The 16,897-nt window shown below is 34.1% G+C and overlaps 1 protein-coding gene and 1 long non-coding RNA gene across 3 annotated transcripts; one reads left to right on the top strand and one right to left on the bottom strand.

Annotated features, from left to right (window-relative positions):
* Positions 1-85: 85 nt before the first annotated feature.
* LOC132274308 (protein LIKE COV 2) lies at positions 86-7,515 on the bottom strand. Its single transcript, XM_059775563.1, has 8 exons — positions 7,225-7,515; positions 5,139-5,191; positions 4,928-5,037; positions 3,925-4,092; positions 1,731-1,828; positions 921-1,047; positions 431-555; positions 86-298 (listed from the first exon to the last, which is right to left on the bottom strand). Exons 1-7 carry the CDS (start codon positions 7,339-7,341, stop codon positions 455-457), a joined length of 774 nt encoding a protein of 257 aa, XP_059631546.1. The 5' UTR covers positions 7,342-7,515; the 3' UTR covers positions 86-298; positions 431-454.
* Positions 7,516-8,535: 1,020 nt separating this feature from the next.
* On the top strand, positions 8,536-15,499 carry LOC132274307 (uncharacterized). Of its 2 annotated transcripts, XR_009470378.1 has the most exons (5): positions 8,536-9,320; positions 9,449-9,654; positions 9,932-10,019; positions 12,880-13,121; positions 14,949-15,499. It is a non-coding gene; the product is annotated as an uncharacterized LOC132274307 (long non-coding RNA). The 2 variants fall into 2 exon arrangements; XR_009470377.1 differs by having other exon boundaries at positions 12,880-15,499.
* Positions 15,500-16,897: the final 1,398 nt, after the last annotated feature.

Below are 16,897 nucleotides of genomic sequence, written 5' to 3'. Positions count from 1 at the left end.
CGTATTTGGTTCCACTGAACAACCCTAATGTGGCTCACCCATCTGTAACATTGTGTGTGTGTGTGTGAGAGAGAGAGAGAGAGAGTTATGACAATGGTAAATGAAATTTAAAAGGAAAACAGTCTCCAGTATTTCCATACTTTTTTTACACAGGGACAGAAGTAAAACTACAAGGAACACAAGCAACGTAGTATCTAAAGTAAATTTGCTATAATGAGATTTCCGTCTCACCACCAAACATGGTTTCATCTTCCCAGAAGTGCATTCTATGAACAAGTAATTCTCTAATCATGAAAACCTGAACAAAACATCCATGTTAACCATCCACATTACCGAATAACTCCTTTTGAATTATAAAACTAAAAACAAAACGTTTATGACTATGCATTTAAAAATACAAGACATAGCGGTTCCAGAATCACATTCTTACATGTCTTAAGGACGATATTCCCTTTCAAATCATTCTGTTAAGAGGGATCCTATCGTTTTGATGAGGAACCCTTTCTACAGGAGAAATCATCTGTGGCATCGACATACCCACAGAGACAATGATCTCTGGATACAAGGAAAGCAAAAATGTCAATAAATTCCATAAGCATGCAATAAAAAATTATGTGAATTTTGGTATAAAACGAAAAGTTTCTTTGCGACTTATGAATGAGTAAGATTATCATTAGCATCATCAACCCAATCTAAAATACTGAAACCCTAGTACAAGGGTCACACATATCATAAAAGTAAAAGTAATTGACTTAGCTGACTATCCAATTTCAAAACCTGGAAAGGAAATCCAATAGCATTATGTTAAATGCTCTTTTATGTATCCAAGAGTAGTGTTGCAATCACATCTTATTTAAAGAGCATCATGGCTAAAAACATAAATACGAAATGGGTGGATGTAGTCAAAAGAACAGACCAACCTATAGCCTCTCGAATAGACAAATTTGGTCTTATGATCTCTTCGGAATTAACCAGAAATATGTCCCCAATGTAAAGATGATTTGTTGGGACATAAACACTGCATAACTCTTCATCACCATTATCTCTCTGCAATTAACAAATTGAAAATCAAATTAAGCAGCAGAATATCATCATTCAAGTGACGTCAAATTTCTACATTAAAAGTTTTTACACAGAAATCTAATGTTAGTAAATAACCATTTCAAGTGCATCAATGTTCTTTGCAAGATTTGAGAGAAGTATTTAGTTATCTTCTTGATTGGTCCTATAATTCCAAGCTTAAACTTGAATTCCAAAATAGGATTGTAGAAACAGTGATACATGGTATTTGGTGGAATCAAAGATGTATTGTCTCTTTATTTGTTCTTTCTAAAGTTCCACTGATTGATATCTTTTCTCATTCAACGTATGAACTCAACTCAACAAAGCCTTTTTCCCAATTCGTTCAAAGTATTGTTGCTTAAATTTCTCACCAAGGAACAAACTCTAGTTGCCAAGCTAAATAACTCTTAAATTGCCATCAAGAAATAAAACACCATCTCACAAACAGAATATTTTGAAGCCCTCAGGTGGATCTAGAAGTACCATCAATTCAGCTCAGACGACATTCCATGCTACTTCGTTAAGGGAAGGTGCAGAGTTCATGAGGGATATGAAGATCTATTATCCACTGACCAATTGTGTAAGCACGCTTTTGGACCCCACCCCAAAAAGGCGTTTGCTCCACCAATAAGTAAAAGCAGTCATCCAGAAAAAGAAGCTGCAAGTACCTGAAGAACAACTGATGATGTGATAAAACCGAATGCATATTCACCAACACGAGGATGACGGATGATCGCAACCTCTTTAAAAGCAGTGGTATTTGTGTCTGTAAGAAAAAAAGAGGGGATTAATTACCTAGTCCATTGCCACATAGAAAAGACTTTTCAAAATTCAAAAGTATAAATCAAATAAAGTTCTGGATTCTTATGAGATTTTTGATATTTTGATATTTTAATTAAATCAAGCACAACCAAGGAACAATATTTGTAATTTAAGAATTTCAAATAAATTCAACAATTTCAGCGTATCATTTCACATCACATACCTAGTTAGAAAATCCCTTCAGAAATAACTTAAAACAAAGTTGGGTATATAATGACTATGAAAGAAAATAAAATAATAGTAATAAAAACTAAGATCCTTTACCTGAGTAATTTATGGAGAAATTTTCAAATCTAACCTGTCAAAATGAGGAAGTATACAAAATAAAAGGTGGATAAGTGAGAATCAGGAGAGCAATAGCATATAACTAAATTTCACCCCTTTCACACCTTCCAAACAACATTCAGCTCTTCCCTTCAACCAAGGAAACTCTGAAAAACAACTAGCCCAAAGAATGACCGCATCCTCATTAGAAAACCACCACTTTCATGAGTGTCACCACCAAAATGCTCCCATGATGGCTTAGGTCTTAGGAAACACCAACTAGACCCAAATTTCAAGAAACTAAGAAGCATTGACACTTCTGATAAGGAGCCAGGTCCGTGTTGGACACTTCTCAGACACTCTGGACACATGCCTGACACATCGTAGACGTGTTCATAATTTACAAATGGTCGGCACTTCTTGGACATGTGTCAATATCCTGACCACCTTAAATATTACATAACAGGCACAAACGTATGCATAAAAATATATCAGTCCTTGTTATCTCTGTCTATGTGAAAGGGTGATTATGATTATATGACCATAAATTAAAAATTTCAGGTTATTATCATAGAATATTTATTTGCTACATATAATAGGATTTTTATATAAAAACATATACTTTGTTGCCATGTCTTCAACGTGTCTGCATCCTACTTACATTGTAATTTGTATCTATGTCCTGTCCCATATCCATGCTTCTGACCAATTTCTTTTGTTCAGTTCAGTGATATTCCTTCTCAGATTTTTAAGGACTCCGGTACCCAAAATCTTAAGGTTCCAGTGTTTAGGAAAAATAATTTTCCTGTGTGGTTTTCTAAAAAAAGGATTAATCAACCAACTGGAGGTTCATTGGAAGATCAACACCCGAAAGCAACTCCAACAAGTGCCAGGACAGATTCAATATGTATAAATCATCTGACCGCCACACTTCACATGCTTATGAATACACATTGATCATCTAACCATGCCAATGAATCAGACACTCTTTACTTCCTAGTGTCTCCTCAAATAAGAAAAACATCTGTTTTTATCAATAGCCACTTCCCCATTGTTAAAGATTGACCTCTCTTGTTAAAATGCAAACTGTCACTCAACATTTAAATGGAAACTTTAATTTAGTCAAAGAAAACTAACACCACTCATTAAACAAATATATATCAGATGAGAATGTTAAGCTGGAAAAATGAATTGGCAAGAACAAGTAGAACAGACAAAAAAAAAACCATGTTAATAGTGAGTGAGTTATTGGATAAAGAAAGAATTGGACCAAGTCCTCCTCCATAGATCACACTATCAACCAATGAACTTGCCTCTTGACGAATACGCTCCAATGAATTATAAATTGAATAGCTAAAAAAAAAGTTCAGCAGGTGCACGCTTCTATATCAATTAAAAGATTCTTTAAATTTCAGGGGCTGGTATCACACAGAAGATACGGAACCATGATGATACACAAAATGTCTAGATCAGAAGCAGCAAACCTTGTCTCTTCTGGTGGCTTTAGTTTTATTATCTCATGATAATATTCAGGAAAAAAAAAAAAAAATCATGATAACTAAAACATCACTATTTACATAGTACAAATATTAACAGAAAGTACAACTTTAATCATTTATCTTAGAACATCATTTTTCATAAGTGAAACCATGGCTATAATAATGGAACATAAAAACCATAAAACGATCTGATGCAACTGTGTCCCTTCTCTAAATCCCATCAAACAACTAAGAGTTAGGTAACAACTGAATAAGAAAACAGAACACTGGGCATTACCTGGAGAAATGGCAGCACTAATTTGTTTGGAGGCTGAGTATAAGTGCTTTACAAAGGGCATTCGCTTAATAAACCATTCTCCAAGCCAGAAAATGGTGGCACCCACCCATGACGAAGCAAATATACCGACAAAGAATATGAAAATTATTGACGTAATGAATCCGAGGCCTGTATCAGGAACCAAAAAAAGAAGAAGAGAGAAATAGAAAAGAGAAGAAATCAAAGAAAGTATCTGGTAAGTAATCACTTGAGGCCTACATAGACCCCAAGTAATCACTCGAATATATTTTGATGAATCCATAAATAAACACACGAGGCGTACATAGACCCCAAGAAAACCAAGCCGCGAAGAATGAAAATAAGTTCATACTACATAATAAAGCAAAGTTAGAAGTGCATTTCCCCTGGACCAGTGTATGTAATTTTATTTATTTATTTATTTAAAGCCCGGCGCCAAATATACCATGTGAATTTGAGATGAAGAACTGACTGCCTTTCAGATAGAGCACCACCCAAATTACAATACAAGATATCCACTCAAAAACACTGATAAACAAATTCAAAGGATAAAAGGGTTGTTAATCTCAGCAGTGGATAAGGCACTATATTTATATATATATAATTTGTTTTTTTTGACCACTAGCTTGATGCCTCTGGATAACCCCAAGAGTAGTAGGACTGCCAAAAATCATAATGTGATTGCACAAAGCTCGATTAGACTAATTAGATTTTCATAGTCACTGTAGTATGTAGCACATAGATGCCATAAGATTTAGGTTAACTGATGGGTAGACTAATTAGACCTACACATGACTTAAAGGATCCTTAAAAATAAGATAATTTCTTTTTTTTTGGTGAGTATGGAGTTGAAACAATAGCAATTCGATCAATCAAGTTAGTGGATTGATTGTTTTTATGGGAACTGTAGTGACTCGATCAGTAGCTATCCGATTGGTAAAGTAAAAGTTCACCTAATTTATGGGACATGGCTTTGATGACTTACCAAATATGTCAATGCCGAGCCTGTCATAAATGGGACTGAAGAAGCCATCAAAAAACTGAATAAACCACCACGTGATAAAAAATGTAACAGCCACAGGAAAGAGAACCACACTACAATGACAGTTTGAATTCAAAATTAAAAGAGGAAAAAATGACAAGAAAAAAGGAAATAAATAAAGAAATATTCAAAATGCAATGGCTAATCTTGTTACCATCCAGTCATAAACTTCTTTGAAACCCAACTTTGAAGAACTGCATAGCAAGCCTGACCAAATGCTAGAGTCAATATGATGAGAAATGCATCGAAGTTTTTTATGTCATATATGGGGACATGGGGGCAAAAAAAGGAAAGAGATATACAAGGACAATAACTACGAACGAAGTACCCAATAAATTAGTATCACAAGTTATTGTCAATGTATGCATATAAAGTGTATTGTAAGTATAAAGTTTTTCATTTACACACGGACAGCTCATAATGAATGAAATTGCTAGCCATACCATGAATTATATGTCAAGTATGATGCATGTAAGAACAGAGAATGATTCATTCAATTCATAAACCGTGGATTTGTCTCGTGAGTGCTGCTATTGTATGCATGCCCATATGCAAAATAGCAACTTTACTCTAAAACTCTCCTTAAACGAACCATGCTTCATTGAATATATAATCAAAATGAAAATCAGCCAAAAAATACAATAATTACCGCATGTAAAACCGAAAATAAAGCAAATAAAAATAGATAGATAAAAAGAGCATAAATTATAATGTAAAAGTTAGTGGAGAGAAGCCTAGAGAGAGAGAGAGAGAGAGAGAGAGAGAGAGAGAGAGAGAGAACCTGATAGCAAGAACCCAGATGGTTCTTTAATAGTTATGGGAGAAGTGGGATACCAGTAGTTGGTCAACTAAGATAAAAAACACAACAGACCTGAACTAATATTATAAATACTTATATTATAATATTGAAAGATGACAGAAAATTTTATATTTATGTTGGCACTTGGTTGTACAAACTCCAAAATCAATCTAAATTGAACAGAGCCCTTCTGTATTGCATTCCCTCATATGCAATAATATTTGGTGGTTTTCATTACTTTTAGATCATCCCTTACTTTTCTTCATTGATCTACCAAAAATAGGAATACTTATTAGCATTACACCGTTCTATATACTCCTCAAATTAAATGTCATGCTGTCAGACATCACAATTCATTTCTCTTTTGGGTGAAAAACAGGTGCGCACACGCATGAATGAATCTTTTTCCTTAATTTTCTAAAAACATGCATGCGCTCTTCTTACACACACGAGAGAGGGGGAGTCACCATTGCCGTCCAAGCCTTACTGCAACTAACTGATTCACATTATCTAACTATTAGTATCATCACCTTCAGTAGTTGTGCATCCATTGAATGGCTATTACCAAGTGTGGTATTGTTATACCATAAAAAAGATTGATCCCATTGACATTTACATAACATTTCAAGGTATATAATGAGTATTGGATAAAATGGGATCAGTTTCATTTGCTAAAATTAGTGGCTGAAAGAAACCTAAAAGTGATCACATACTAGATATATGACAATGTATCCAAATTTCCCCTTTTTTAATTTATATATATTTTTTATGGGTATCCAGATTGTCTTAATGGCCTATTATAGGTTATTAAACTTCATCTCAAATGCCGTAGAAATTCCAAAGGGGCCCAACAAATTCTAGGGCACATCCAATTATCCAAACACACCCTAAATAATTTGTAACTTCATTTAGGAACAATCACATCCAGTTCATTGATTTATTATCTGTAACCTCTCACAGTGCCCGCAAAAATCCAACTTATTCTTTTGCGCAATGGCACACCTAAACAAAACCTAGCATTGTGCAACCTAAGCACATCTAACTTTACATTAATACATAAACTGTAGTTATGCTAAAAGCTTCCAAATGTTAGCATTTAAATTAATATTTCCTGCGTTTGTGCATTCAATTACTCCATTAATTCAAAGATAATTGACCACCATGTCGTTCTTCGTGAACAATTAGAAGTAACTAAATTCAATACTAACATCTAAGAGTAAAATTGCGTGAAATCAATCATCTCACATAACATTTTATTGGAAATCCAATAGCACAAGGTGAATCGTTGTTGCTAAACGATGATTGGAAACCAAAGCAGATCCATGAGTCTTGGGGTTTTACAGTGGAATGAACATATATAGGGGAAACATATATCAACTAATGTATGACCATTTCATATTATATATATATATATACAGAGAGAGAGAGAGAGAGATTTGACCTTACGAGTGGAAGAATTGGGGGAATTAGGAGGAGACTTGGCATGATCTTCGGCATCTTCAACAGGGGCACCTTGACCCAGTGCACTCGACGACGTGGATTCTTTATTTTCTGCCATTTCAGTGTCCAGTTTGTGTGTGTGTGTGTGTGAGAGAGAGAGAGAGAGAGAGAGATTTTGCGGAGAGATAGAGAAGAATAGAGGATTTATCGTTGCAGACTTGTGAGTTGTAAGGACTTTTGGCTTCGCAATCGCCGACAAAACATTTTCAAGTCTGAAATGAGTCAACTCGGAATCTCAATCCGGAGAGAAAATGCCTTTTAACTGTTTAGAGATTAAAGCAGAATCAAACTAATTCTAACTTCTTCTTTTTTATTTTTTAAAAATTGAACTAATTAATATTTAGTAGTATGGTTTAAATCGAAAAAATCCAAATCATATAATTTTTTTTTGGTTCAGTTTGATTTTAGGAATTGGGTTCATTTAAAAATATAATTTAAAGTAAGTTAAATTAGGTCTTATTTAATTACAATTTATATGATCATGATTAAAAATCTCTAAAGAAAAAATAATATGCGTAACACTCAGTATTTTCTTTTCTTTCAATGTGAAATGTAAGGGGTTTGAATCTCTCGAAATACATAGGGTAATAACTTTAGACTTCTTAGTAATGGTAGTTAGGCTATGTTTGGTAAAAAAGAAAAGGCAAAAAAAGAAGAAGAATATATAATTAATTAGGAAAGAAAGAAAAGGTAGGAAGTGAGAAAACACAGATTAACCATATATATTGTGTTGAATCTGTTGATTAATAAAAAGAAAGAAAAAGAAATAATATTAATCATGTTTAAGGAAAGAAAAGAGAGACAAGTATTTTAATGAATTTTTTTAATAATATTTTTATAAATTTCAATTTCTTTGCCAATCCTAACGTGCGCAACACTAAAAAAACACAACTGAACCACAACTAAAATAATGAGAGAACTATTAAAATTAAGGCTAAAAGTTATTAAGCAAAAATTATCTCTCTTTATTCGAGGTCTTGACCTATATTTATAAATAATTCATAGATAATTGAGTCCTTAGGACTAGTATTGCTTGTCCCTTTAGAATCTCAATCATAATATACTATCCTTATCGTAAGAATTTACATGATTTGTTTTCCTTAAATTACAATCTTTCTTCTAATAAAATTACTATTAAAAATGGATTCAGTAGTCTGGGCCTGAAACTCTATTGTTTCGGGTCTTTTTAATGTATTTAGCCCGTTATACCCAGTTGGGTTGATCCAAACCGTTTGTCAAGGCTCAGTTTGAGAGTTGAATGATCTTTGTATTTACAGTGAACCCTCAAATGATGATGTGTTGTCTTTTTATTGGCGGAGAAGTATTTTCCTCCACACCTGGTTATTTATTTTTTAAATTTTTTTTTTTACTTGACAATGTAGAAAGGCGAACACTAAGCACATCGCTGGCGGTCCTACTAATCAACAACTAATTTTTTCCAATAAAGTAAAACTTACCACGCCAATGTTTTATTGATTGGACCTATCTACGGCATTGAAGATCAACGATCATGGTTCGAGTGAGTACCGACCTTTGTATGCAAACCCCGACCACCCCGAACTCGATATTTCGATGACCCTTTGTTAGCGAGTGAACTTCTAATACCAAATCAAAACTGATATTCAAAACATTGACATCAAATCATAGCTTTTCCTTCTCAGACACTCGTCTTCACTCACTCAACCCCTGTATATATTCATATATATATATACACACACACACTACCTCATTAAATATGATCACCTGTGTATATAACTACAAAATTGCATCAACCCATTTGCGTCCGAGCCATTCGACGAAATGTCCCACTCACTGAAACTTTCCTCTAATGGTTTCTGTTGGAGGAACAAAATGTAGCTGAGTTACCGGCAGCAATGGAGCACTGTGGTCCGGTGCTTGTGGCCCAGAAGGTCTATGCTGATGTCTACAAAAGGTGTCATCACCGGCCAACTCCGGGAATTGGCGTCTGCGGCACTGCCAGGACCACAAAGCTAGACAGCGCATTGGCATGAATGCCCACTTGAATTCCCTATCTGGGTCAGTTGAATTTGAACTGTCTGTGTTTGGTTTGATTTTTTGTGATCACACTCCAGAAGTTTTAATATGCAATTAGACTAGTCTGTGTTGTGTTTGGTTTGATTTTGTAGTTTTCCTTATTCTCTCAGGGTGAGGGGGCCCTTGGCACAAAGCTAAGATTGCTCCATTGTGACTTGGAGGGCTGGAGGTTTCGGGTTGAAACAAGTAACAGCGTAATGGCGGCAGGTTTCGGGTTGAAACAAGTAACAGCGTAATGGCGGCGTACATCGAACTCTCTCCAGACTGCAAAGTGGTGGGAACCTGGTGCGCTGGACTAGCCTTTTATTCTCTCAGGGTGTGTGTGCCTTTTAGGCTTTTCTTTCTCTGGTTTTAGATTCTCTAAATCCGGAGAAGCTTTATATTATTTCTTTTTCTTTTTATAATAAAATTTCTTACCCAAAAAATAAAAGTAAAAATTTTACTTTAATTATGGGTATCAAATAATCAATAAATTTGGCGAATTAGTTGATTTACTTGCTTATATCGTGTAATTGAATTTCACTTAATCTTGTTTTTGATTTGATGAATATATGTTGAAAAAAAAAATGTGTTTGCATGGATGGTTGATGCAGGAATGAGGTCATGTACAACCATTATGATAAGAAGTCTGGGCAGAAGGCTCCTCTTGTTTCAGATGATATTTTTGGAATTATCTTGAAGGTACATGCAAACTTCTTGTAGAAAGTTATAGTGTCTTTCATTAGCCTATCCATAGAAATTATTGTTTTGTCTTATTGATGATATAAATTTCATTGAACTTGTTGTTCAAGGTATTTTATTGCACTTAGGAGGAAGTGCATAATTGAGATTCATATGATGTGTATAATTTATGTATATATATATTAGGTTTCATAGCAATGAGTTCAAATATACTCTTTTCGCCTACCTTCCCAATCACTGTACCAATGTAAAAAGTATTCTTTGCTGTGAAATCAAATGAGATTAGGTGCTCAGAATATATTATATATATGATAGGGGTAAAAATTTATAAAGTACTGGTTGGTGACTATTTTTGTTCAACTGTTTAACTGTTGTTGGCAAAAATGTAATAATAATAATAATAATAGTAATAATTTGTATCAATAGTGTAGCAAGAAAATTGTTTACTGACAGCTATCGGTTTGCTGTTTCCTTGATCATTACCAACTTTAATTGCAATTGAACTGACATGTGACTAGATTTGTTAATTCACAAGGTGTTTTGGCTTCAGAATGGTGTAATGGTTTCAAAACTCTTGAAAGGTTTAACCTGTTTAAGTTTGATAGGAAAGTTGTAAATACTGCAGTAAATGTTGATGAACATTGCTGTTGGAATTCACTATGATGACATGGATTCTACGATCAAAACATATCAATTTGATGTCTTACAATTTGGTACCTGTGCTTCTCTAAAACTTTTTTATGCAAGAACGTGGTTTCAAGTATTATTGAACATTTCACCATGGTTTAAATTTTCTGATGCTTTTGTATATCTATATATATTTATGTACTTTTGATCAGTTGCGTTGGTATATCTATATATATATATATAATGGGGCTTTTAATGCTATTGTTCCTGCCAGGATTAGGACTAGGTCTCGTGGTTTTTTTCGTTTTGCTTTTTCAAGTAAAAAATCTTGGTGTCCTTTTCCATGCTTTTTACTTCTTTAGACTTTAATTATTAATGTTTGATTGGTATGATGATTAGCATGATGGGTTGAGTGAGATTTTATATTTGGTTTTAATTTGAATTTTAGATTTTGGTAATTTAGTTAAAATTTAAAAAGTGGTTAATATTAGGTAAAATTATAAATAAGACATATTTCCCCATTAGGACTATAGTACTTTTTGTCCACTCATTGGGCATCATGCCTTCCTCCAGAGTTCTATTAAATAAATTTGTTAGCCGTCAACTCCTTTTTAGTCATTTTTAGTAAAAACCGTTCTTCTTTCAAAACAAACAGAAGTGTGGAAGTGATTGCATTTTTTTATTTATTTATAGTTTTGGGTTATTTTTTGCCAAATTAATGTTTCAAGGGGATAAGGTCTTTTGCAATTTTTTTTTTTTCATTCAAGGGCATTTCAGTACTTTTATTAAAATTGTTAGCGGAACCATTATTCTTTAAAATCTTTTCAATAGTTGAATATTTTTTATTTTATTTTTTGCCCAATTGATAGTTCAAAGGAGTAATCTGCCAAAAAGTAGTTCAGGGGGTCTATGCATTTACCCCCAAAACTTATTAGAATTTGGTTTGCAGTAATTAGTTGAAACCTTATATTCAATAAAATCTTAGAACATAATTTTTATGAATAAGTGTTTTTATCCAGTGTGGTCCCTGTTAATCGGGCATGTTGGGAGGGACAGACTGGATACATATATAACATTAGGCTTTTCTGCACAAGTGGATGCTTAATATTCAAACCCGCACTCTCACAGTTGACAGATCAAGCAGTTTACCACTACATCTGCATTAATTATATGAATTTAACAAATATATTGTATGGCAAGATAAGGCATCTGCATTGTATGCTCCAACTTCGTATCAAGCTGGACATCGAACTTGGCAAATTATTTGCAAATAGAAGATTAACATCATCTAGTGCTTTTGGTCATAGCTTGTAGCAACTGAATATTATCTTGATCGACCTTTGCTTGAAAAAGATGAAAGTTGTAATAAAATTGAAATTTTGGCGCAGAGCACAGTGACCCAAATATCTTGTCCCTGCTGCTATGGACCGTAATTTTCTAACAACTCCCCTTATGATCATTGTATTGCATAAGGGGACAATTCATCAATCTGCTATAATAGCCTCCTGTCATCCCCAAGACCCAAATTCCTCAAGCAAGCAATTGATTCTACACTTTCTGAAGAAAATCTACTCCAGCATTTGCCAACTATACATCTACCTATAAAAATCATCAGGCATGGAGGATAGCTCACCTAAAGAATGAAGCTAATCTTATTTGCAAATCGTATACGTACAAACACATTTTTTATTTTTTTTATCCTTTTGGGTTTCATCTACGATTTTTAGGGTGGAGTAGCACAAATATTAAAGTATTTAGGTGTCAACCTAGTTGATTGGTGCTGCAGTCCCTCAACCCTTGGAAAAAGAAGCAAATGTGATTTTATACAAATATTTAAAGTATTTAGGTGCCAACCCAGTTGATTGGTGCTGCAGTCCCTCAACCCTTGAAAAAAAGGAGCAAATGTCATTTTACTTGAGTTTATGAGAGTCCTACTTATTTATTAATTAGTATGTAATATGCTAGTATAACATTATTTGATTTCATGATTCGTCATTCATTTTCATATTATGAACAATTGGAGCAACTGTTGTCTTTTGAAATCGTATACTAGTTAGTCCCAACAATCCTCTTAGTTGTAACGGGTAGACTCTTGACAACAGATATGATTCAAATCTTTAAATATGATTTGGAGCACAACATATTGTTACCATTTCTGCGGTGATGTCCAAATACGACATTGCTGTGAAAATCTTTTGTTCGTTATGACAAACCTTTGTTTCTGGCAAAACAGGGTAACACATTAAGAGCGGATCACAATGCTGACACCAGAAGGCCGAGGTTGTATGTCTACTGCAAAAATTGACTATGAGTGCATGACTTGTGGAATTAAGTGCTTTGTTTAAAAATCTAAGGAATGTTGCTTTTAGTTGAGAATCCCCTTGTGCAAGCAGGAGCATGAGATCAGCTTTTCTGAGCATCTTTTTGCTGCAGAATGAAAATAGATATATTTGTTGAAGTCTTCAAGCGATGGGTGTAAGTTCCAACTTGAGCATGATATAGTTTAGCTAGGCTGTTATGTTGTATAGCTGCTTCTTCTATGAGCTTTTAACTTGGTATTACGTGTCTGAATTTGCCAGTAGTGTTTTTGTATTAGAGTTAATATTCTTTCCAAGGGCTTAGAAATGCAATATGCAACAAAAGTATGTATATGATTCTTTTTTTTCCTGGCAAATAACTCACCCACTTTTCCCCAATGGGGACTCGAACTCTCAACCTTCATTTTCAAAGGTAAAGGAGATATCACTGGGCATCGGCCCTTCGCTTATAGTTGCCTTCTCTGATTTGTTAATTATAAAAGGCATGTTGGTGCTGTATGCATAGTCTAATATTAGATGCATGCTAATCATCTTAAAAGTCCTGCTGCTGCAATTCCTCAAAGCCAGAATCTAATGAATAGATCGTGCATTAATGGGCCTTGCGGCCCTTTTCTCCCACTGGGCCTTTGGTGCAGACCTTCTGAATTGATACTTTTTTCTTTTTTCCTTCTTCTTCTTTGGGGTCATTGTATTGCATTATGTGGCACATACTAAAGTTGTATGGTTTATTGTTGAAGTGATTTGTCCTTGTACTTATTATGTGGACTTCATCAATGATGTTAAATTTGAAAAATCATTTGAGAAGAACTATATTTTCAAAGTGAATGTTCAGAGCAGTAACTGTATCATGTGAAGTTAGTTTGTGGAATGACTTGGAGAAGACCAAGGTAAGGACAAAATTACTAGACTTTGGTCTTATTTTATTTTGTATTTTTATCTTTTAATTTCTTCTCGGAGGCGGCGGCGATGGCGATGGCTATTGCAATTTGTCTTGTTCAAAGGTCAATAGTATTTGTTTTGAATTGAAACGTTGAATTTTAAGTTTGATTTGTCTTTACTTTGAGCCGTTGGCTTCAACATGGATGTTCTAGTTTTTATCAGATCTCAAGCAAGTTGCTTCTGGTTTGGCTCTTTCTGTAATAGTGGACCTTTTATTTTCCATTTGGTAAACGATAGGACTAGAGCATGTTTAAAATGATCAGATATTCGTTTAGCGATTGACAGCACGAGTTCCGTAGACGGTGATCAAGGAAAAGGTTAGATTGGCACGCTCATTTCACCAATACACCGACCATGGAATCTTAGTGGGGTTTGCAGTTTCGTTGCTTAGTTCCCTTGTGAGTCATGTGTTTAACTCAAAAGTCATACAGATGATAGATATAGGACAAGTATCGTAAGCAGAAATCTCACTATAAGTACTTAAAATAAATTTTTTCTACTTTCTTTAGGATTATATTCTTTTCTTTGTCAGTTTAAACAAGTTGATATAGCCAAATTAGTCTACATTCTACCACTGAGAGCGTGAGTTTGAAGTCCATCAAAAGTTACATCCATTAGTATTCCTTGGACCCCATAGACATCCCTTTAAGAAAAGCGATAGCAAAGTAGAATGTCAAAACTTGGACATGATTGTGGTTGAGTTGTTAATTCACAACTCTGTTTAGATTAAGCTAGTTGTTTTATCACTGTCGTCGTCGTCGTCGTCGTTGTCATCATCATCATCATCATCCTTGGCTTTATACGGGGTCGGCCGCATAGATTCTCTTTTATCATAAGTAATTTCTCCTACTAGATTTAATTTTTAAAAATCATTTTTTTATTACTTCATTCCATGTTAGTTTCGGTCAACCTGTGTCTTTATCTTCTATGCAAAACAATCTCTTTCCTCTCACCGGCGCATCTATGGGTCGGTATTTAGTGTTCATTTTACTTTATTAGCAGTAATTAGTGCTCATTTTTTTACTGCATTTATGACTATTGACAGGAGGAACTATGAAGTGATTGCGGGATCTGCAGTTATCAGAGATGCGGACTGATGGTGATTTTAGGTTTATTTTCGGATTCGCAATAATTCTGTTGAAGGGTGTTTAGTTTTGCAAATTGATATTACAGCTTTGACTCATGGTGATATATTCAAGCATCGAGCTAACTTTGAAACGGGTAATCTCAACCCGGAGACGACAAAATTGCAAGACTTGCTTGTTCATGATATTGCTTTCCATCATAAGTCCACCGTGATCATGAAGACTTAAAACTGGGGCTCTGAATTCTTTTTTTCTTTGTTTCATTGGTTTCTAAGTCTGCATAGCCCCACCAGCCACTTGGAGTTTCTGGACCAGGGTCACCACTTGTACAAGTTGCACACACACACACACACACACACATATATATATATATGCTTTCAAGTTCTATGTTCAAATCATAGTTTCTGAATTCAACCTAGGATATTCTGATTTTTAGTGTGGAACAGAAAAAAGGGTGCCTATGATTTTGTGTTAGGCGTATTTGACTGGACGATGAATGAAAGGAACATAATTTTGGGCATTTTCATGTGGATGGTTAAGTTTGTTTTGCATGTTAAGTGCTTCCGAGTGTGAGACTGTGAAACTTAGTACTTGCTTGATTGCAATTTTTTCATTTTTTATTCTCATCATAAAAAAGAATTGGTTCATGGTGAGATGCTTATATCTACAACAGGAATGAAATACTGGCATTGAACAGTGGTTGTTTTCAATGGACTGACTATGGTTGACCCTCACCTGCACCGTTCGTGCTTTCGGTTGCTCCACGATGTCTATATTTCTTGACTAGGAGCTATTTCTCTAACCATCTGCAAGTTTCAGGTTCACTAACATGACCGTTACCAACAAAGTTACTAGGTCTAATTTTCCATGACGGGGTATTGTGCTCGACCAAAAAAATTAAGCTATTAGGTGTTACTTCCTACTCGCCTTTACAAGTCCAAGACTTATTCCATTCCTATCACATGTGAATGGAATAAGTTATTTTATACCAAGTGATGGTTCTCATATTCCAAATTCATGTTTTCATTAAAATAAAATTTTATTTACCTAGAATTTTTTTTTTTTCAAGAGCAAGAAACACAACACCACCACTTGCACATCCAATTTGTCGCTTTGGGGATTCAACCCTCACTATTCAATTTGGGAGTTAGAGGAAATACCACTAAGTTACAAGACCATTGACATATACTTAGAATGCGGGGAGGCAATATTCGTACTCTCTTTCTCTACAATTGCATTCAATTTTTCTCTCGTAACCATCATCTTCACTATTAACTTTAACCTTTTTATTTTTTTATTTTTATTTTTTTTTATGATGACAAAAGAAATAATTTATTCGACAAAAACAATATCCATTAGAAATAAAACGACTTGTTACTAGGCTTAAACAGACTCAAGAAGCAAAGGAATATATATTTTTGAATAAAATGATGTTATTGTGTATCTACAATTCTCTTACTCAAAGCATGAAGAGTTCTATTTTATTATCAACAAGGTAAACTTCAAGATTCAAAGACATTAAAATTATTTCTTAAAAATCTTAGAAGGAAAAAAAATAAAATTCAACTAAAACTAAAGTCAAAGCATATTACACAAAAGGAAAGGACAAAAAAAAAAATAATAGAATCACCGAAAGAGTTGAATGAAGATGCACTACTCTATAGTTGCACTCCACTTTTCTTTTTCTTTAAAAGAAATGACAAGAAAGTCCATAAATTCATTAATACATCGTTCTATAATTTTATAATACAATAATATCATTTTCACTATAAATTTTAACCTTTTTTATAATTATTTTTTTATATCTTCTTTACTTCCTTTAGTACTTTTTTTTAATTTATTTTTATAATTGGAGTGTAATGTAAAAATGGGAGTGCAAATATTGGTTTCTTAGGATATGTACATGAGG

This window comes from Cornus florida, unplaced genomic scaffold, assembly GCF_030987335.1.
Source record: "Cornus florida cultivar Cherokee Brave unplaced genomic scaffold, ASM3098733v1 CherokeeBrave_3.0.0_Hap2_Chr09, whole genome shotgun sequence".
Taxonomy (NCBI): domain Eukaryota; kingdom Viridiplantae; phylum Streptophyta; class Magnoliopsida; order Cornales; family Cornaceae; genus Cornus; species Cornus florida.
The sequence above is the reverse complement of the archived record's forward strand: the minus strand, read 5'-3'. Positions and strand labels throughout refer to the sequence as shown.

Bases quoted from the DNA above. Each gene is read 5' to 3' on its own strand.
- LOC132274308 (XM_059775563.1), bottom strand. From the start codon at position 7,341: ATGGCAGAAAATAAAGAATCCACGTCGTCGAGTGCACTGGGTCAAGGT. The intron at 5,038-5,138 runs GTAACAAGATTA...CTGTCATTGTAG, and splicing joins AAGAAGTTTATGACTGGATG to TGTGGTTCTCTTTCCTGTGG. The intron at 4,093-4,927 runs GTAAGTCATCAA...TTCCTGATACAG, and splicing joins GCTCGGCATTGACATATTTG to GCCTCGGATTCATTACGTCA.